Source organism: Talaromyces atroroseus (assembly GCF_001907595.1).
Source record: "Talaromyces atroroseus strain IBT 11181 chromosome Unknown scaffold_5, whole genome shotgun sequence".
Lineage (NCBI taxonomy): Eukaryota > Fungi > Ascomycota > Eurotiomycetes > Eurotiales > Trichocomaceae > Talaromyces > Talaromyces atroroseus.
Genome location: NW_017971437.1, coordinates 953,748 through 975,060, shown reverse-complemented (window position 1 = coordinate 975,060; position 21,313 = coordinate 953,748). Strand labels below are relative to the sequence as shown.

Below are 21,313 nucleotides of genomic sequence, written 5' to 3'. Positions count from 1 at the left end.
TAGTGAGTGCACTGGGTTGCTGGAGCGGAAATTCAATTGGATCGGCGCTTCTCCGCCTCCTCTCGGCCAAAGTCGGCAGCGCGACTGCCGCATCACGAGACTTACAAATTTAGTGCATGACTCAGGCTAAACGGTTAAATGGTCATGATTCATCAAATTCGCCTTGTGCTTGCAGTGCAGTGAACCGAGTGACTCACGCTAAGTGATTTCTCTCTGTCGGCACAATATTATCAAGTAACTACCACCGCATGTCCAAGATATTGTCATTATCCATTAAGTAGGAGAACTCTATATACTCAAAATCTACTCCCAAGCTTGCCAGCACTAGACAGATGTATACCTAAGCAAGCCGTACTCCTGCCTGACGATTCTTCTTAGCTGTAGCACCCATCGCGCTGTTCATTCCCGTATGCTGACTGCTTTCGAGAGCGCTCATTGCTTCTCGCTTCTTTTCCTCTTCAATCTTCTTCAGGTGCTTCTCTGTCTTCATCTTGCCGCTTCCCTTGCCGTGAAACTGGTGGCTAAGATGCTTGAAGGCTTCTTTTTGGTTCATCAGACGCCCATGTTCGTCCACATACTTGAGTTGTACATCAGGCTTGTATTCTCGATTGAAGATATCGGCCATTTGTCGAGACTCCTGTTGGTCTCTTTGTTTGTTTTCCCAGCGTGCATATTCCTCACGTTCCCGAGCTGACATTCGATCAAATTTGCCTGTGGTACGGTCACGTTCACGCTGAGATCGCGCATGCTTCTCAGCATCAGCCTCTCGGCGATACTTCTCTTGGAGAAACCTTTGACGGTCACGATGCAAGGAGTTCATATCCGCAGCCTCTGACTGTTGAACGAGACCACGCTGGCGTAGCATGGCAAGAGTATTTCCCAAACCCTCATCCAAGGTCGACTCTTCATCCAGACCTGTACCGCTGATTTTGAGACCTCCACCCTCGGCTGTTTCCTTGTCGGTCCCTTCTTCTTTTTTAACGTCGCCATCGACCTCCCCGTCCATATCCACATCTCTTAAGTTGTCCTCCGGCGATCCCTCTTTGATATCATCGTTTTCTTCATTAATAGTCATAGTTCGCTTTTCAGGGCGTTCGGAAATGACTGGTCTCTGTAGATTCGACACGAACTCGGAGGTCTCATCGATGATCAGACCGGGCTCGTCTTCTGCCCCGTCACCATTGTCAACCTCCATCGGCGTCTGGGAACTTTCTTCTCGTAGCTGTCGTGCAATGTCTTCCGGGCGAAGGTTCTTGCGCTTCTTGAATGCAGCCCGTCTCTGCATGGCAAGAGAGGCCTGCAAGTCTTCATCATCAACAAACGAGGTGTCGTACGACTTCTTTTTGGGAACGGCATTCGCATTGCTGACTCGCGTCTGTCCGGAATCCAGCTCCATTGTATCGCCGTTTGATGCCCCGGCAGCGTCTGGCAAAGGAAAAATATCGTCCTCGTCGACCGCTTTCTGTCTCGTTGATTTGGCTTTCTTTTTCTTTGGTTTCTTTATCTTGATCTCACTAATATCCATATAATCAGACACGGGAGCATCTGGTATGATATCGAGGTTGACGACCTCTTTTTTCAACATATCAGAGACATGTTGCCGTTTGGCCTCGCGTTCTTCGTTTGTCGAGCCTTTCGCATCTAACGTGAAGTGCTTTCGTTTTTTACCATCGATCTCCTCGTCATACTGTGCTAGTATCGAGCCGGTCCCATCTGCTTCCATAGGGTTGTAGGCAGTACGTTTCTTTTTGAGTTCAAGCCTTTCTTTCAGCTTATCCTGATCAACCAAGTCCAAATTCTCCAACTCGTCTCCTTCTTCTTCATTCTCGTCGATTGTGGCATCTTTGAGTGTCAAGATCTGTCCATCGGTTCCCTCGTCAAAATCACCCATTTCATGAGCAACCCGTACGCCTGCGAGGTCTGCCGCGGTATATTCAGCGGCTCGATCTCGTTCGGCAAGCTCCTCAGCAAGTTTGCGGGCTCTTTCCTTTTCGATTTTCTTGGACAATTTTTTATGCTGCGATAGCCAAGCCTTTGTATCAAGCTCTCCTATTCCAACCTCCCCGAGACCCTTGCCTTCCAGCTTAGCATCGCGCTGTGCAAGATCGCGTGCTCTTTTAATGGCGGCATTCTTCTCCTGTCTTTTGCGCTTCGCCTCAGCCTCGTCTTGTAACTTTTGCCAGTTCTGAAATCCCTGAGCCTCACGGGACTCTAATGTACTTCCAGGCTCATCCTCATCAGGCGTGTCCTTTGTCTCTTTGAAAACCGGCCCCGAAGGCGCTTCTGCTCCAGGAACGGGGAGCGGTTTGAGGCCGAGGGCCACTCGAATTTTGTTGTTCTGCTCGATAGACAGCGCGTCCGCCATTTTTTCGAGTAAGCCCACTACTTGGCACAGTAAAGCGACAAACAGGGAAGGACGAACGTGCGTGGATGATGGATGGAGAGTCTGGCGACGCTGGCCCAACATCAAAAAGGCAAGCACGCCCGGCGGCGAACAAGGATTAAAAAGGTTTGTCCGTTCCGAGCCGAAGCAGGACTAGTGCCATTCTCGGGGGGGTCCACTATCCAAGCTAGCGTAGGAGTATTTATGCCGCTCAGAAATTTCTTTAACCTTCTCTTTTCCTTTTCTTCACCAAAACAAAGATCTGTGTTCGGCGATCCTGGCCAGTTTCCCTCTGCTCTGCAGGGGTGCAATTGTGTCCGGTTGATTACTGAGCAGCTCGACGACAAAGGAGCCATCCTCTTAGCCATGGTGTCAATTTCCTGTCGACAGATCTGAGATCGATGAACAGCTCTCAGTCCCCTCTTTCCTTGAGTTTCCAATCTCACGATTGGTGAGCTCGGTTGGAGATCTGAGTTGCTGTCGGCGTCATATTCCCACTCCCTTTACCGATTTGGCCGTCGGCTGCTGAGGTTAGGGAAAAACCATGACCAGCCAACATTCCCATCACTATCTAAGTGCCCTTGCACTGTGCTCTACGAAAGTCCTATCCTGGGAGGAAATAGTTGTACCAACCGAGATATGTGGTTGATCGTAAGACATCTATCGTACAAGTGGAGGGATTTTTGGGGGCAGATTGGAAAATCCCCCGTAGACGATGCTCTTCAATGCTTCGCGGTCTATCACGTCCTTCGTACCATCATAAGTCCATCCGTCCATTATCATAAAAGTTTGAGGTGACCGGTCACTTGATCAACCACTGTCTTGGGCCCTAAAATGCCCAGCACTGTTCTGCTTCCACTAGCTATTTGCGTTCGTCCAGCATCTTGGATCACGCGTGCGCAGAGACCTAGACTCATAGCTTGTGCTTGTAGCAAGAGCATATCCTCCTCTGTTTTGACCTGCAGTGCCACTTTTGCCTGACCTTGACGCTCCCACCGTCTGAGTATGGGTGAATTGGGAGACTTGGCGACGAAATATTTGTAACACGCGAGCGTGGCATGCGAACACTGAGCGGCGATTTTACCTGTCGACCACAAGATATGAACTCAACACGTTAGCGAAGTAGAGAGACGAAAAAAGAATGCAATATCAAATTCATGGAATTTTCTTTTCGGAAAGAGATGCTCTTTTCTATTACCCTTGCCCATGCCCAAGTCCGTCCGCACAACAAGCACGAGTTTCACTTCGTCATGATTCCCATCGAATGTTGCTAACTCGCCTACATCTTCAGCCTCCTCGTCCTCGGAGTCCTCGGAGTCCGACTCTTCATCTTGTGCTTTTCGAGTCGATTGTTTTGATCTGGCTGAAGAGGATGAGAATAGGCCGAGCGACGCACCTTGGCCTGCAAAGTAACCAATGACGCCGGCAATGACAGCGGTCGCAAAGACATAAGAAGCGGTGCTTGGGGGTATATGATCGGACGTGACTGGTGCGGCCATGGTGGATTTCTGGTGTATGTGATAATATTTATAGAGAGGAAATGTTGTCGGTCGGCTTGATCATTGGCAATGTTCAGATAAATTTGGAAGCTCCGCAACGGCGCTGGCCTGCTTGGTAACGCGTCTTGAAACCACAAGGCATGATTTTTACTCCACACCGCGTACGGAGTACTTAGCCCAAAAATCAAAGACTATATATACGTAACTATATATACATGAATATTATAGGTATAAATATACAATTTCTTTTTTAGATCCTACCATATTCAGATGCTAAAGCCGCCGAAACACAAGCAACATCAATTCTCAACTTCATGCCGAGCGGCAAAAGTGCCCCCCTATGAACCATTATTCCTATACATATATAATTTGTGAAAACAAGGGTTATTAATATTGCTTAAGGTTAATAAATTTGTGAATGAAATGCCACACGGGAGTTTTTTCTACCCACGACCGGCTATCTGGCCCGGGTTTGCCGCTCGACGGCCCCTGGATGCATCAAAGTCAGGATGGCACAATGACTCAAGACATAGTAAGAATAATGGCAACTCACATAATATTCCTGCTGAGAAAGCTCATACCAATCATCATCGCCCAGCTTGGAACCACACCGAAGCCGTAGATAACATAGCCAAGGGGTACGTTCAAGCCGTATTGGGCGAGGGCTCCATCCCAAGGATGAAGCCAGCCCTCATAACGCGGCTCGTTCTCGTACGTCTTCTCTGCATGGATGTTGTAGATAGTCTCCGGGGTGACGGTGGTGTGGTTTACGTTCACAACATGCAGAGGAATTTCAGGACGTGGCTCACCAGGGAGTGCCTGGGGAAGGTCGAGATGCCAAACAGTGGGGGCTGCAGCGGCCCATACGGAACAGAGAATCGGCTCCTGTTCGCAGTTTAGGTAGCCGAGGTTTGGTGATGTTGGGTCCGCTGCAAAGAGTGCAAGAGAGTCCTATACGAGGTTTCCAAAGAGTGGTTAGCTTTCCACGCGCGATCAAATAAATCATAGCTATAGATGGGTAATCACATTGTATGCATGCTCAGCCCTTAGGCATCGACCAAAGCATGTTTTGTTTCCACCAGTAAGGAAAATAAGCCATTCTTGTGGCTCGGTCGATGGCTCCAAGACATCCTTCCAGTTGTTGAAGGTGATCTGAGTAGTGGTCTTCTCCGCGATCTTGGCTGTGGACTTTTGGGCGGTTTGCTGGACGGACTCCGGAGCAACAGGAGCCTGTGGGATGAAAGACTTGACTTGATCGAACCATCCCTTAACCTGATCGTTAAAAGCATACTGTTGGTCCTGGGCAGCAACCAGGACTGGAAGCAGCGCGATTAACGAGGAGAAACGCATTCTGACGAGGACGGAAACCAAAGGGGTTCAGATATCAAGCAATCAAACAAACAATGAGCAAATCATACAAGCATAGAAGGAATTTATGCGGAATAGTGAATCGGAAAAAAAAAGGACAAGACAACACAGAAAGCAGTGGGCTTGTAAATGAAGAAATGATGGCAAGCTTGAGACAGGGTCGCGGATGAGGCTAGCTGTCCGGAAGGCGAGCTATGCTGAAAGGGGGGCCCGCCAGCACGTGCTGATGTATCCTGTATGGTCAATACCGTAAATAATCAATACCTCACCTGCATCGAACCAATCAATCGAGGAAAATACATGCCGACGTATTGCATGCGTATTATTATTAGTATCCTAAAATTACCGTTATATGAAATTTAGTCACGTAGTTAATTAGCCAGGGATGTAAAATTTAGTATGTACACAATGTTACTAATTAACTGTCGCTCATTGCTGAATGCTTGCGAAGAAAACTGCCTCATTTAGCAGGAGCGACTTCGGCGGCTAAGAAATTTTTCCAGGTTCCCCGGTTTTTGCCTCAGGACTCCCGCCGGTTGAGTCATCGTACCGCTTCCAGCCCCGCCTGCTTATGTATGACTCTTTCTTTCCCTTTTTTTTATATATAATTTCTTCGTCGTCGTCCAATTCTTTCTTTCTTCGAAGTTATTCCTCCACCCACGACCTTCATATTTGCCTCCACACCGTCCCGCAGATTTCCTTTCCTGAATTGAAAAGTATCCTATCTAAAAAATGTGTCCCGGCGCAGACAACTCTGCCAATGGCGCTGCTAATGGCAATGGAAAGGGTAACAGACCAGAGCTCACGTTCAATTGTTGTTTTATTTGTTGTTTTCTCATTTGAACATTGACTGACACCTTCATTTCGCTCCCAGATTTCAATTCCCATGAAGGCTTCACCGCTATTCAGACTCGCCAAAACCCTCATCCGTCCAGGAATCCCTACGGCCATAACGTTGGAGTCACTGATTTCCTGAGTAACGTCTCGCGATTCAAGATTATTGAGAGTACTTTGCGAGAGGGTGAACAATTCGCCAACGCCTTCTTCGACACCGAAAAGAAAATTGAAATTGCCAAGGCTCTTGATGAGTTTGGCGTCGACTATGTAAGTCACTCCCGGCTAGCAATCCTTTCGCGGAGTACGCACATTCGTGTGGAATTATTTGATATTAATGGCATTGTCCTTAGATTGAGTTAACTAGCCCTTGTGCCTCGGAGCAGTCGAGGCTGGACTGCGAGGCTATTTGCAAATTAGGACTCAAGGCCAAGGTAGGAAAATTCGATACCTCAACAGTCTTTACTCCAGCCTCTGATACTTTCTCAACAGATTTTGACACACATTCGATGCCACATGGACGATGCTCGTGTAGCAGGTACGGTGCTATAGCCCTCTTGCCGCCATTCTTTCACGCCTTTTGTCATCCGTCGTTCGTGCTAAAGGTACTGACATATGAGTCTAGTCGAGACGGGTGTTGACGGTGTGGACGTCGTCATTGGCACGAGCTCTTAGTGAGTAGAGACATTTTCAAGATTTTTGATAATTATAGTTCTAATTATCCTTTTAAACAGTCTCCGCGAACACTCCCACGGCAAGGACATGACATACATTACCAACAGCGCCATTGAAGTCATCAACTTCGTTAAATCCAAGGGCATTGAGATTCGGTTCTCGAGCGAGGACTCTTTCCGTTCAGGTAAGACATTCACCACTCTTATCTCATGCCTTTATATCCAGTCTTTTTTTTTCTCCACCCAAATGACTGGCCGCGATGGCATTGTACACATATACGGGGACTACAGCTAATCAACACCCACAGATCTTGTTGACCTTCTGTCAATCTATTCTGCGGTAGACCAAGTTGGTGTTAACCGAGTTGGTATCGCCGATACCGTTGGTGTAAGTCTCATTCCTCTACCACTTAATCTTATGAGGGGAATCGATCTTGCTGATAAACGGTAACAGTGTGCTTCCCCACGTCAAGTATATGAGCTCATTCGTGTGCTCCGAGGTGTCGTCCATTGTGACATCGAAACCCATTTCCATAATGATACTGGCTGCGCTATTGCCAATGCTTTCTGCGCCTTGGAAGCCGGTGCCACTCATATTGATACTTCCGTTCTTGGTAGGTGCCTGTTGTCCAGTCTTCGTCAATACATCCACTAATTGCTTCCTAGGTATCGGTGAACGCAATGGTATTACCCCTCTTGGTGGCTTGATGGCCAGAATGATGGTCCAAGCCCCTGATTATGTCAAATCCAAATATCGCTTGGAGAAGTTGAAGGATATCGAGGACTTGGTAGCCGAAGCTGTCCAGGTTAACATTCCCTTCAACAACTATATCACTGGGTTCTGTGCATTCACACACAAGGCTGGTATCCATGCCAAGGCCATTCTCAACAACCCCAGCACCTACGAGATCATCAACCCAGCTGATTTCGGCATGACTCGTTACGTGCATTTCGCGTCTCGCTTGACCGGATGGAATGCCATTAAGTCTCGTGCTCAGCAACTCAACATCCAAATGACCGACGCCCAATACAAGGAATGTACTGCCAAGATCAAAGCCCTTGCCGACATTCGTCCTATTGCGGTTGATGATGCCGACAGCATTATTCGTGCTTTCCACCACAACATCAAACTCGGTACTGATAAGCCACTGCTCGACCTGAACGAAGAGGAGAAGGCTCAATTCGCACAGAAGGAAAAGGAACTCGCACAAGCTCAAGCTCAAGCCAATGGCGAGGCTGTTTCCGCTTGAAGAAACCTGTCGCGAGACGCAAAAGAAAGCAAGCATATACTATCCGGCTTTCCCTTTAAATGTCTCTATCAAAAATTATACGATTTGAATGGCTGTTTTTTTTTTCGCTCTGGCGTTCTTTGGGTCACAGTGCTCCTGTCTTTCATTTTCTTAAACTCTTCCACGGTGGATTAGAAAAGAGTTGAAAAGAAAATAAACTGGATTTTGGCGTTCAAAGGACATGGTCGGCCCCTGTATATAAAATCAGGATTTGCAAACGGTCCATCTCCGGTGATCTTGAAAACATCTGGTGTACCTCAAGGGGGAAAAGTTTTTGTCATTCCTGAGATGTATCTTATTTTTCTTTGGTTTTTGTCCCCAGTACAAAGCTGGTTTCAATGCAATACTAATGAAATAACCTTAGAACAATTCATGTAGCTCTTGCTGTACGAACCTTCTACGTAAGTGGCAGCTTCATAGAGTAAGCATCTCGACACTCCCTTTCAAAGATCTTAGTACCTACTAATCTGTGTGGGGGTATAAAATGCGAAATAATATATCCCATATCAACGTCAGGAGATATCACAAAGGTATTTCATTGGTGGTTAATTGCTACTTTGATGTTACATAAATGCATTAAGGCAAATTATGCTGCCTGAGGCCAAGACCCATAAATTGGCAGACGTCTTGAGCCGAGGCGCGCCTTCCTCGCACGAGCTTCAGATCGCAACGACTGCCGTTCGAATTGATTCACACAACGACCTCTTCGTATAACTACAGCATAGTCATAGCTCACTGCTCGCATCCATTTATATATCTTATGAATCCATCACCGGCACTCTCCTTGCACAGCCTTTTCTTATATCTGTAGCAAGCTTGCTTGCCATGGCGTCATCACTTATTCCTGCATCCATGCAGGCCAGAATCATGGCAGGTTCGCCCCGAAACCTGTCGGGCGCTGTTGCAATGCTGAATCTCGACCTGTAAGTTTGGAAGCTTTGCTTTATATTTTATTATTGCTTTGTTCATTTGCTTGATTGCCCGAAATCTGACTTGTGGTGAACAAACAGTCTTAAAAACGTGGTTTTCCTCTTCTTCGTTCTTCGATACACTCGCAAGACCTTCGACTCGCTTCGCGGCTATGGTATTATTGGAAGTATCAAAAGGGTCTATGCTGCTATCAAATTATGGGCCTTCTATCTCTTTTTGCGCGCTCCCGGCGTTCGCGGCCAGGTGGACAAACAGGTCACAACTGCCCTCACTAAGCTCGAGGAGAAAATGGTTCGAAAGGGTCCTGGAATTACAAGCTACCTCGCTCTGCCAAAAGAGGGTTGGACATCTGAGCAAATTCGTACTGAACTTGCGCAACTGGTCGGTATGGAGCATGCCAAATGGGAGGAAGGACGCGTTAGTGGTGCCGTTTACCACGGAGGTGAAGATCTTTCGAAGCTTCAAACTGAGGCTATCGGAACATTCAGTGTCTCTAATCCTCTTCATCCTGACGTCTTCCCTGGAGTTAGAAAAATGGAGGCCGAAGTTGTTGCCATGGTAGGTAACCCTACAGATCAAGTTCTTGTTCATCTGAGGTTGATGCTGATTCGATACTACATAGGTCCTCTCGCTATTTCATGGTCCATCAGATGGAGCTGGTGTCACAACTAGTGGCGGCACAGAATCCATTCTAATGGCTTGCTTGGCAGCCAGACAAAAAGCTTATGCTGAACGGGGCGTAACAGAGCCAGAAATGTAAGCTTTGTCAGCTATAATGCTAAGGAAGTATTACTGATAATTGCAGGGTTGTTCCCGAAACTGTGCATGCAGCTTTTTTCAAAGCTGGTAGCTACTTTGGCATCAAAGTCCATCGTGTGCCTTGCCCAGCCCCTGAATATAAAGTTCATATCCCCTCGGTTCGTCGATTGATCAATCGCAACACAGTGCTCATTGCCGGTTCGGCTCCCAATTTTCCACATGGCATTGTGGACAATATTCCAGCTCTTTCACGACTCGCTGTTTCATATAAGATACCTCTCCACGTTGACTGCTGTCTCGGTTCCTTCATCATTGCCTTCCTCAAAAAGGCGGGCTTCCCATCACCTTATGAAGAGGAGGGTGGATTTGATTTCCGTCAACCAGGTGTGACTAGTATCAGTGTTGACACCCACAAATATGGGTTCGCCCCCAAAGGAAATTCCGTTCTAATATATCGCAACCGGTCGTACCGGAATCATCAATATTTTATCTTCCCTGACTGGATAGGAGGAGTATATGCGTCTCCGTCAATCGCCGGGTCCCGTTCTGGTGCCTTGATTGCGGGCTGCTGGGTGAGCTTGATGACTATTGGAGAAGCAGGCTATATTGCCAGTTGCCATCAAATCATGGGTGCGGCCAAGCAATTCGAAACTGCAATTCGAGAAGACCCAATTTTGTCGGCCAACATCGAAGTCATAGGAAACCCTGAAGTCAGCGTGGTTGCGTTTGCAAGCAAGAACATTGGAATTGATACTTATGATATTGCCGACGCCATGTCAGAAAAGGGATGGCACCTTAACGCACTTCAAGATCCTCCCGCCATTCACGTGGCATTCACCAGACCGACAGCTCTGGCTGTGGAAAAGTTGCAACTCGAGTTGACTGAAGTGATAACTGCAGAGCTCGAGAAAGCTGAGGAAAGGAAAAGGCAAGGAAAATCATTCGCTAGGCAGCGAGGTAATACTTCGGCCTTGTATGGTGTGGCAGGTAGCCTTCCAGACAAGAGTATTGTAAACCGTTTGGCTGAGGGGTTTCTTGATGCACTGTACAAAGCATAAATCGTGTTGGTCAACTTGCGACAAGTTTCTGGCAGAATTTGTACACGTCGCGAGGGGATGTATGCGTTGTATCATTGGTTGGCGTACGGTTACGGTCTTGGGATTATTCTTGTTAATATTATTATGATTGATCAGTGAAGACTATAAATACATTCATGATTCATCCTTTGTCTTTAATATACAATAGTAGCGCCTTGATATCCGTGGACATGCAACTGAACCCCAGTAGACTCAAGAGGTGGATTTGAGAAATTCAGATGATCTTTTTAAAAGACGTCCTTTGGGATTTTCGATGCCCATATTCCATCCATCTACGCTGGCCAAGACTGGCGCATATAGCTTGCCACGTTTATCGAAAAGAAAAACCAATCACCATTCACCGACAAAATCATTTATAACGACCGCCTCGTCTCGCCTCAAACTCCTCGTCTGCTCGTTGCTCGACATAATATCCCGGATCCGGTTTCCGTTGCAGATGCACTTGCGCTTTTGTGAGCGGTTCGTCAACTTCCTGAACCGATACCAATTCTTTCACTTTCATGATTTGACCGGCCACGTCCTGTGACACAGGGTAGAAGACGGTTGCCATTCGCTTTTTCAGTCCGAGGGCGTGTAAGACCATGTTTTTGCGTTGCGGGAGACCAATGGCCGATCGCATGAGTGTGATTCTGAAGTAAGTCATTTTTTTTTTGGCTCGCCGGTCGGTATAGGTGGAGTTTGGCAGCGTAAGATAGGACTATAGGAATTGATTGCGTCTTTTGTTGAATAATTAGGTTATGAGCGTTGACGTTTGGCTGAGAGATCGATTAGGAGACTTTTCGAGGACGCTCTCTCTTGCTTTTTTTCGCTGAAAGCCAGAAACTCAGCGTGTATTTTAGATTGAAGGCAGATGGTTCAATCCACTCGTGCATAAAGTCAAGGATTTGTGTGAGTGGATTGAATTCTTCGTCTGGAGAAAGAAAATCCCTCTGGAAGTTTGCGCCGTCGTACACTCATCGTAGTTATTTGGTCGTCGCTTTAAACGGCCATGCTCATGTGACTTCTGCCAAGACTTTCTACTCTATTTCCCCTTTCTTCTCACATTTCGGACTTCACTTTTGCAAGAAAGCGAACAAGCTTACACACCTTCATTAAGCCTATAATTACTTCTTTTATTCGCGCTGAACTCTTGAAGATCTCCCCGTTATCCGATGCATAATGGATTGCCCTCAGACTCGATGCCGACATGTTTAAAAACAGATTTATAGTTCATACCTTGAAAGCTTCACGAACAGGACAAAATATTTGCAATAGGAATTTTCCATGACAGTCCATGCTCCCTGCTCGGAACTCGATGGCCCAGGTACATTTATGAGCAGTTCTGGACTCTCAAGGGAATACTAGGACGCTCAATCTACCTTGATTCAGATCATGCATCATATAGTGAGTAATTAAGAGTATACATCTAACATGGAAATATTAGCCGAATCTAATGGAGATTACTAGCCACCTATGTTGGATTTCGATACAACTCGAATAGCTTCACGAGTAGAACGTCGTCGCCAACAAAACAGATTGAACCAGCGTGCTCGTCGTAGGTCTTTCTTGCTCTTCTCATTATCAATATAGGTACATACTCAGACACCTTTGGCAGGTTTCAGGAAGAAAGTACAAAATGCAAAACCAGAAAGTGCAGAAGCCAGCAATGAGCTTAGGAGTAGTCCGTATGGGATTTTGGTCCCGTCATCATCCCGATGTACTACTATTCAAGTGACGACCAACTTCGATCAACCAGCAGCGGTACTACCCAATTTGCATATACCAAACTACATCGTCCTCACGCAGCTCAATGTGTGGCAAGCGACACTTATTAACAGTTTGATCTTGGGAATCTCGCATTTCTTCACTGACGAGGATGATGCCGATAATAACAATGACAGTCTAACTGAGATCGAGGACCTCTCATACCTTCCGCATTATCTCTCACCTCCATCTCCGAAGGACTCTTTATCGTCATCGTCATTACGATCTCCGACAAAGACGATTCCTCCGTCCCTTAGGCCCACAACACTTCAACAAACAATCCCCCATTACCCCTGGATTGATCTGATACCTTTGGCTGGCTTACGCGACAGCTTGATCCGCGCAGGCCCCAGGCTTGAGGTACATGATTTCTGCATGGATATTATGGGAGACATGTTCCATACACAGCCACTGGATCATAGCGGCAGTGCTGCATCTCAGGGCGGATTGCTTGTCTGGGGTGACTCGTGGTTGATCGAGTCATGGGAAATGACGGAGGTATTTGTGCAGAAATGGGGCTGGTTACTGGATGAGGGATGCGAGGAGATTGTGAAGGCAACAAATCGGTGGAGAGAAGGGAGGGGGGAGGACGAATTAGTTGTTAGATCGTGATCTGTCCGTATTGCAAATGGCGATACGTGGGATCCAGTGTATATATACATATAGATTATCTCTTTTTCTGCACCTCGCTACAGACATGAGGCTCTTCTAAAGTGATTCTTAGCATCGTTAAATCTTTTCTCCGTGATGTGATTATTTCGATTGGTGAGTTCGGGTACCCATTGATATGTGATATTAGGGTTTTGGTTCTTTGAAGGCAGCACTTACAACCATATCGATTGATCATAATGACATACGACACCTAACAAGCAATATATTTCACTTTGTGCTATCGATCGATAGAAGAGAATCGTGATCATAATTCAAAACGACATCCCCGAGATGTGTTGTATTATATGTGGTACTAAACTAGATGCTGCCCATTGCAGTATCTTTCAGCAGGATATACAATGGGAAAAGTATGAAGATCAAGGAGCAGTCTTCCTGGATTCAGAAGAGCTAGAGAACGTATCGACCAGCCATTGGCAGAGTTTATATCGCCTAAGTGACTTCATCCCTTGATACTAATCCTGAGGAGTTGGCTCATGGCCACAAGTTATATGATATAATATATAACTCATATCATTTGACTGCACAGCTCAGTATGGTTTGGACAAAGAGAATCTCTGGCTTTCCGGTATAGGGTATTTCACCTACGAATCATGGGGCCGGTCGTCAGTGCCGATAGAACTGCAATAAAGCCTTTATAGCAAAGCGGGCAGACAGGGCTATATCTCGGGACGATATACCTCTTACAAAATTCTGTTCTTCTGACGATATTTGCTGGCGGATGGGTACAGTCTCATGGAAGAGTGATCGTCGTGAACTACCGTTTGCAGTGCATATGAGTTGCTGGAAATTGGATCTATTAACATGGGTTCGACTATTGAGGACAATTTTAAGCTATTTACAGCAATATCATTGCGGAATGCCAGAGAGATTACCCGACAGGATGGCAGAACTATTAGACATCTTCCCATTCGCGTATCGAGTAAGGGCCCTGGAACATGAACCACGCATATTAATACCTAGGCATAATTGAAGCTAACAAGAAATACAGAAGCTAAGGCACTCTATAGATATATTGACTCTCGTGAAGAATTAAAAGATCCGTATAGGGTTCCGGTGGTGAAGAGGATCATCGCCCAAAGCAGGGAGATCAAGACGCATGATCTTGCGCAATCCAGGAAACCGAAAGAAACCAGAAATATATGACTTACCGCCTGAACTATTGTATTATCAGATGATGGATCGGCTTGAATGCAAAGAAATCTTAGACCTGGAAATCGCGTTCCAAACTGCCATTCCATATTCCTACTGGCGTCAGAGAGTCTCGTCCAACCTTGTTCCTGAATTTCATGAGATTTTAGAGGATAATATCAATTATGCACCAGACTGGAGGCAATCAGTAAGAGCAAGAGGTTCTCGTCACGACGTTATGTACTGGCGATTCTACAGAATGTGAAACGAAAATACCTACAAACCCTGAACACAAAAATCATGCCCTGTTTGAAGAAGGAGATGGCTCAAATTGAAGATGAAGTTCTTGAGCATAATGTCCGCTAGCATGGTTTTGACCATATGATGAAAGTAGAGTTGAGTTTGGCATGGTGGATTGCCTCGAGCTTGAAGATTTTGATCAGGGCCACTGCCTACGGAACATTCCATTGAAAAAGATATATTTGAGACGTCTACTGGTCTTGGAAACACCTTGTAAAGAGTCAGTTAAGTAGATCATCCGCATATAACCATGAATAGTGGTGTTAAAACAAGGACAATATTACTTCCAACTCAAGTCACCAATAAAACCCAATGAAATTCCCATATAGGATCATAAACGGGGGGAGTAAGAGTTTCCCAAGAGATCATCATAAGTCTCATAACTTGTTCCATGTAGGACTGCTGCAAGCCCCTTTCTTACAATAATGATCCGTGTCTCTGAGTCAATCCTTGACACCTATTCCATTAAAACGTCACACAATCGTACTAATAGCCCTACCAGCTTTGCGGTAGCACATGTTTAAGTATAAGCATATCCTAATCCTGATAGACAGAAATAGGTAGGCAGAGCTAGTTATAGTTTCCATTGCAATTCTGTGATAGTTAAGTAGTCCCTTTCTTTCCTTTCCATTCTACAGTATTCGACAATATTTCATATCAACGACATCATCAACATCGACTACGAGAACGTTGAATAGGGCCTTCCCAATTTGGTCTTAGGGTTATGCAAGGTGATGACGCGCTAGCCTGTAAATGGTCTAGCTCTATAATCATGTTTTCCGAGTTAGGCAATTATGGAAATGACAAAGAAGCACTTCGAGCACCTCGTCCACGACCTCATAAAGGGAGGGGGGGAAAGACCTTTACTTTCTTCTTCTTCTCAGAACTTCTTTTACGTCTTTGTTTTTTTATATCTTAACAATAGCATGTCATCAATGTCGTCACCAAAGTCTGTCTTAATCACCGGCTGCAGCACCGGCGGCATCGGTCATGGTTTAGCCCTAATCTTCCAGCGCAAAGGATTTATCGTCTTTGCGACAGCACGCGACATCTCAAAAATGAGCGACCTTGGTGCCTTACCAAACATTCATTTGTTGGCACTGGATGTTACGTCTAAGACTAGCATCCAGGAAGCAGTGAAAAGCGTAGCCGCTTTGACGGACGGACGAGGGTTGGACATCCTAGTTAACAACTCCGGTCAGCAATATACAATGCCCATGACGGATATTGTGGAAGAGGAAGCAAGACGGATGTTCGACGTTAATTTCTGGGGCGTGTTCGCGGTGACCCAGGCCTTTGTGGACATGGTGATTGCGGTAAAAGGAGTTATTGTAAATATGGCAAGTATCTCGGGTTATTGGTATACGCCATACATGAGTATGTTTCTTTTACGTCCTACACATCTATCTAACCTACCTACCTACCCACATTATGACATACGCTGATATACATGTCCCTAAAAGCTGTTTACAACGCATCCAAGGCTGCTCTGGTAATGTTTGGCGAAACCCTACGTCTCGAACTCAGTCCTTTCGGTGTTCGGGTCGTATCAGTCATCGCAGGCGCTGTCGATACAAATATTATGCGGAACTCTCCTGTCCCAGAGTTGCCAGAGTCATCGCGATATTTTGCTGCTCGAAAACAGATCATTGATCTAGCGGCTGGGGCTGATAATGATGGCTTAAAACGGATGTCTGTTAAGGCATTCGCTGAGAAAGTGGTGAACGATGTTCTTCAAGGTGCCAATGGCAGGATTTGGAGGGGAGAATATTCATCTATCGTACGATTGTCTAATGTTATGATGCCGACTGCGGTGTTGGTAAGATTGTTTTCTTCATTTCCTCATTCCAATTAGTTGGCTTGAATGCTCATTATGACTGTTGTTCTTATACGCAGGATAATCTATTGTCGAAGAGAAGGGATTAGATATTCTTTCCGGCTAGACGCTAGTTGATCTCGCTAGAGTGCTCAATACCTACATTTACCGCTCAATCTGGGGTCAATGTAGGGCGGTCAGACTCGCTCCTTTATGATGACGAAGGTCTAATTCTGTTCGTGACTTGGTATGGGGGAAATTCTTGATCGCGTCGGCTGTAGATATGTTGCTATATACCGATAAGCTGGCGTACTCGTAGACCGCTAGGCCTTTGGTATTTTTCACTACTTGAAGTTTGGCGTCCGTACTCTTGGAGAAATCGCCCATCGACAAGTTTTTGGGATCATATATATACTGTACGGTGCACCTGTGCGAATTTCAACTCAAAATGTCCACAATTCTACAGATCTTGCAGAGCAATTTCCAGCAGGTAACCTGCTTGATGTACAAAAACCCCATTAAAAAATCTTCTATTCGAGGACGTCTAGCAAGCAAGAAGCTAACAAACTCATTATCTAGCCAAGAGAGAACGAAATCCTCGTAGAAGCACCTGTCAATCTAGAAGCCCTCTCCTCTTTCAGACCTCTTCTCCGCCTGCTGATTCAAAACCATGTCATTCGGAGCTATTCATACGACGCTATTCGCGACGAAATCCATTTGGTCTGCGCCACTCAACGCGACTAGGAATAATACAGATGCTGCGGCAGTTGTGTGGGAAGTTTCATTCGACAGTGATCAGTTCTGTTCAAGTTACCTTGGTGGAGCAGGCTCTGGCGGAGCAACAGCTTGCACGTCAGTAGGTTCCGGCGGAGCTGAGGGCTTCGACTCTGACAACAGTGGAAATTTGGGGGTGAGAATCTGGTCGAACACCGGTTGTGCTGTTACTTTGGACCCTGTTACTAGGTCTGTAACCTACAGTTTGACTGGTTTCAAGATGCAGTCTTATCAGATAATTGGGGCCCGTAAAAACGTGTTATGTTAATATGTGAAGACATCTGTGAAGATATTCCCAACATGGACGTTTGGCTTTTCTTCGCTCTAGTTGGTTGGCTGGTTTGTTTGTACGTACCTGGGAGAGCACTTAAGATACTGTAATGAAAAATATACACCATTAGAAATCCATCTAATTTTCTGAGTACATATGGCGGAGAATGGCTCTCCGCTGCTGGTTAGCCAACAATCCTCTATCTTCTAGGCGCGATATATAAAACGACTACACTGGCATACTAACTATCCCCTAACCCCCTCTGGATCGCTAACATTTTTGCAGGCCAACGCAGGGCCATCCATTTGGCCCTATTGCTTGGATAGGTTTTCGCTTATGAAGGTAGTGTAGTGTAGTTGTAATCTGCATGAATATTAAAGACAGCGAGGAAGAGTGCTAAGGTGGTAGATTTGAAGGTAGGCTGTGCGACTAGTTGATAATAACCAGGGCGAAGTAGTGAGGTGGTAACAACCTACAGTGGAGAGAAAAATAGCATCACCACTGACCAAAAAAAAAAGGCTATCTACTCATAAACGTCAATCTAGTAACAGTGACCTTTGACATTTATAAGTAAACAGCTGCCCCTGTAATTGCCAGTAACGAGCTATATTCATCCCTTTACTTTCTTTTAGATAAAGAGAAAGGGGCTATCGGATTTGTTTCACTTATTTCAACTCCTTCATCCAATCCTCACCTAGCACGGGTTCCTTTGGACTTCTTCTGCGGTTAGTTTAAAGCAGTTGAGCCCAATTGGAAGTATGTGCCATCACGTATTAATATCTGGGCTTCTTGAATGTCTGCTCTCACCTTCAAAAGGTGGGCGTATTGATTGACTTATCCATATCAATTTCCCTGCTCTGCTCTATTGGTAGATTAGTTTCTATGAGCAAAATCCACAACTAGCCGAAGTGACCACGTAGTGACCAGTAGCAGGAGTCACAGTTGACTGAATGATCTTCTATATCAAACAAGAGAGCACGAAATAGTCGACAAAACTTGGGTAGTTGCTGATTACAACTAGGTATTTGACTTGGCTAACTAGCGGATACGTAGTAATTACAAGAGGAAGGCGGTGAGTCATGTGACTTCGAGTCAAGCTAGGCCACATGTTTGATTGGGCCTCACCTCTAGCTGCATCGCGAGACTAGAGAAGCAGAGAAAGATACAGAGTTCGGGTTCTTTGACTCGAATGTGTTCTTCCACAGCATTTGGTTCGATAACGGAGACCAGATGATGTTCCATTCCAAGCATTGAAAGTCCGGACAATTACCCAGTCGTCTACCAGTGCCTGGGATCTGTGAGATTAACCATAGGGACGTCCGGAAATACGGAAAACGACTGGCAGCCCTCAAGATTCACAATGGTAGGAACCGAGGCGCTTGAGAATGCAGTTGCCATTCCGCGGCTTGCGGAGCTATTACGACATCCGGAAGACTTGGATAAGATACCTTCATTGAAACTCGAATACCAGCGCAAGAAGGCGGCGGTAGACGCGCAGCTACGCGAAGGTCTGCGAGATCAACTCGAACATGTGCAGCAAAGCTTGGCTGTTCTGACTGAAGGCCAGCGTCAGGTCTCAAAAACGCGCGATGAGCTCCAAGGTATCGATAAATTATGTGCCGAGTCGCAGGCGACGGTGGAAGACTTCTCGCAAATCGACAAGCTCGCAAGGATACAACGGAATTTTGAAGCTGTGGTCATGATGAAAAAGGGACTGGAGAATTTTGGGTCAGATCTTGCAAGGGCAGAAGATTTGCTTCGTGATGATGATGATGATCTCGAGAACCAGCCCAATCTCCTCAAAGCGCATATGTTGATATCCCAGTTGCGGGATTTTCGTGATGAGGCTCTGGACCAAATCAGAAGAGCCAGGGATCAGAGTAGTGAGACCACGCTGCTTGATTACTTCCAGGGTCTCGACTCAGTTATCGATTGGTTTGATGACCACGTGGGAACCGCCTGTATGAATCTCATTCCACTTCTGCAGTCGGACAACAACGGCATGGTAGTGAGACTGGCTATTGTAATCGCGAAGGAGGAGAAAAATGATGCTCAGGTACGAGCTCTGCAGGAGGCTCAGAGAGATCATGAGGAACTTGCAAACAGATTCAACTCTATGAACATAGGACCAAAGACGGTTAGAGGCTACAAAGAAAAGTTTATCAAGGCTATTGAGTTTTACGCCCAAAGCCAGTTTGATGCAAGCAAAGAAGACTTCCTGGGAGATCCCGATAGTCTTGAGAAGAGCCTCAAGTGGTTCTTTAACGATTTGTTCACCGTCCAGCAAGGGATGCAACAGCTCATGCCGAAGAAGTGGAAGATATACAGTACATATAAAAATATATACCACCAGATGATGCATGATTTCTTTATTGGGCTTGTGGATGATCCCGAATTACCGCCAGACAACTTACTGGTCATTCTTCATTGGTTGCCGAAATATTACAAGAAAATGTCAAAGCTGGGCTGGAAACCAGCGGATTTGACGCCGAATATTCTGGATGACCGCGAGCCTGAGCTGATTCGCCAATGGCAGAGCGTCATCCTCAATGCTGTGGACGAATGGATGAATCGTATCTTCGCTACTGACAAGAAAGCACTTCTCGAGCGTTCCTCTGACGCCTTGGAGACGAATTCAGATGGCTACTTCCGCACCAAAACATTGGGAGATATGTGGCGAATGCTCAACGAACAAGTCGGCGCAGCATCGGCATCTGACCGCGCCGATGTCATAGAAGGCATCATGGACTCGATGTTCCGAGCTTTGAAATCTCGACAAACAGATTGGCAGATAGTTTTTGATGAAGAGTGTGCCAAATATAGCAACGCCAGCCCAGAGCATGTGGAAGGTTTGCAGCCTCTACAAGACTGGTTGGTTGCCGTGGCAAACGATCAGATTGCATGCATTGACGACAATGAAGAAACCGGGCAAGTCGGCTATCTCACTCGGTTCAAACGTGATATCGAGTCGCTTGTTACTCCAAACTACATGGATGAACGAGCTGCAGTTGAAATCGACGCTCTTCGAAACGGATATGTGGATCTAAGCACTCACTGCCTCAGTCAATTTGTCAATCTTATCTTCGAAGTCGATTTCCGCACCACACTTCCTGATTTCTTCACTGCCAAATGGTACGGAGAATTTGCAATCAAGCGAATGACCTCAACTTTTGAGGACTATATTTCAGACTATGGATCTATTTTACACCCTTCGCTCACGGAAATTTTAATTGAAGAGCTATCAGACGAGCTTCTCGTACGCTATTTATCTGCAATTCGCAACCGCGGGGTCAAATTCCGCCGCCAGGATCCTTTCACAGAGAAATTCAAAGACGACATCCTTACCGTCTTTGATTTCTTTCAGAAATTCCCCGACTCATTTCAAGCCACCATTAAAAATAAATGGCGGCTTGTCGACTGGCTTGTTCGGCTGCTAGAAGCCGAAAAGGGTGCTGGAGTGGTGAATGTGTACGAGGCATTGAAGTACGAGTATTGGGACTTACAGCTGTCCTGGGTAGAGGCTGTGCTTCGCACGCGTGACGATTTCGAGCGTTCAATGGTCAGTTCTATCAAAGCTAGGGCTGCAGAATTGAACGTTGAGAGGGGCCTAGAGACGATTATGAGTAAAGTGAGGTAGTTTTCATACTTTAAGCGGACAGCTGTTTCCCCTCCCTCACGAATTGATGAGCAAATGAGCGTGTTAGAAGAATAATGTATACCAAAGGCAGTTTCAGAAGCATTATCTATATAATAGGTTGTATATAAGCACGGGCTGG

At 46.0% G+C, this 21,313-nt stretch overlaps 9 protein-coding genes across 9 annotated transcripts; 5 read left to right on the top strand and 4 right to left on the bottom strand.

Annotated features, from left to right (window-relative positions):
• Positions 1–340: 340 nt before the first annotated feature.
• Positions 341–2,365, bottom strand: UA08_04791 (hypothetical protein; the record flags this gene model as incomplete). The annotated part of the gene is made up of 1 exon (XM_020267100.1): positions 341–2,365. The coding sequence occupies one exon, from the start codon at positions 2,363–2,365 to the stop codon at positions 341–343; it is 2,025 nt and encodes a 674-aa protein (XP_020120377.1).
• A 797-nt stretch (positions 2,366–3,162) lies between these two features.
• On the bottom strand, positions 3,163–3,882 carry UA08_04790 (hypothetical protein; the record flags this gene model as incomplete). The annotated part of the gene is made up of 2 exons (XM_020267099.1): positions 3,163–3,467; positions 3,582–3,882. 2 exons carry the CDS (start codon positions 3,880–3,882, stop codon positions 3,163–3,165), a joined length of 606 nt encoding a protein of 201 aa, XP_020120382.1.
• Positions 3,883–4,325: 443 nt separating this feature from the next.
• UA08_04789 (hypothetical protein) lies at positions 4,326–5,232 on the bottom strand (the record flags this gene model as incomplete). Its single annotated transcript, XM_020267098.1, has 3 exons — positions 4,326–4,371; positions 4,436–4,833; positions 4,909–5,232. The coding sequence occupies 3 exons, from the start codon at positions 5,230–5,232 to the stop codon at positions 4,326–4,328; spliced, it is 768 nt and encodes a 255-aa protein (XP_020120383.1).
• A 750-nt stretch (positions 5,233–5,982) lies between these two features.
• On the top strand, positions 5,983–8,008 carry UA08_04788 (Homocitrate synthase, mitochondrial; the record flags this gene model as incomplete). The annotated part of the gene is made up of 9 exons (XM_020267097.1): positions 5,983–6,037; positions 6,125–6,354; positions 6,438–6,518; positions 6,577–6,622; positions 6,710–6,758; positions 6,819–6,943; positions 7,067–7,146; positions 7,213–7,372; positions 7,425–8,008. 9 exons carry the CDS (start codon positions 5,983–5,985, stop codon positions 8,006–8,008), a joined length of 1,410 nt encoding a protein of 469 aa, XP_020120380.1.
• An 864-nt stretch (positions 8,009–8,872) lies between these two features.
• UA08_04787 (hypothetical protein) lies at positions 8,873–10,794 on the top strand (the record flags this gene model as incomplete). Its single annotated transcript, XM_020267096.1, has 4 exons — positions 8,873–8,970; positions 9,058–9,535; positions 9,600–9,733; positions 9,783–10,794. The coding sequence occupies 4 exons, from the start codon at positions 8,873–8,875 to the stop codon at positions 10,792–10,794; spliced, it is 1,722 nt and encodes a 573-aa protein (XP_020120381.1).
• A 388-nt stretch (positions 10,795–11,182) lies between these two features.
• UA08_04786 (hypothetical protein) lies at positions 11,183–11,476 on the bottom strand (the record flags this gene model as incomplete). Its single annotated transcript, XM_020267095.1, has 1 exon — positions 11,183–11,476. The coding sequence occupies one exon, from the start codon at positions 11,474–11,476 to the stop codon at positions 11,183–11,185; it is 294 nt and encodes a 97-aa protein (XP_020120119.1).
• A 728-nt stretch (positions 11,477–12,204) lies between these two features.
• UA08_04785 (hypothetical protein) lies at positions 12,205–13,188 on the top strand (the record flags this gene model as incomplete). The annotated part of the gene is made up of 3 exons (XM_020267093.1): positions 12,205–12,216; positions 12,280–12,367; positions 12,428–13,188. 3 exons carry the CDS (start codon positions 12,205–12,207, stop codon positions 13,186–13,188), a joined length of 861 nt encoding a protein of 286 aa, XP_020120118.1.
• Positions 13,189–15,611: 2,423 nt separating this feature from the next.
• Positions 15,612–17,236, top strand: UA08_04784 (hypothetical protein; the record flags this gene model as incomplete). Its single annotated transcript, XM_020267092.1, has 3 exons — positions 15,612–16,053; positions 16,140–16,495; positions 17,072–17,236. The coding sequence occupies 3 exons, from the start codon at positions 15,612–15,614 to the stop codon at positions 17,234–17,236; spliced, it is 963 nt and encodes a 320-aa protein (XP_020120111.1).
• Positions 17,237–18,897: 1,661 nt separating this feature from the next.
• UA08_04783 (hypothetical protein) lies at positions 18,898–21,174 on the top strand (the record flags this gene model as incomplete). Its single annotated transcript, XM_020267091.1, has 1 exon — positions 18,898–21,174. The coding sequence occupies one exon, from the start codon at positions 18,898–18,900 to the stop codon at positions 21,172–21,174; it is 2,277 nt and encodes a 758-aa protein (XP_020120275.1).
• Positions 21,175–21,313: the final 139 nt, after the last annotated feature.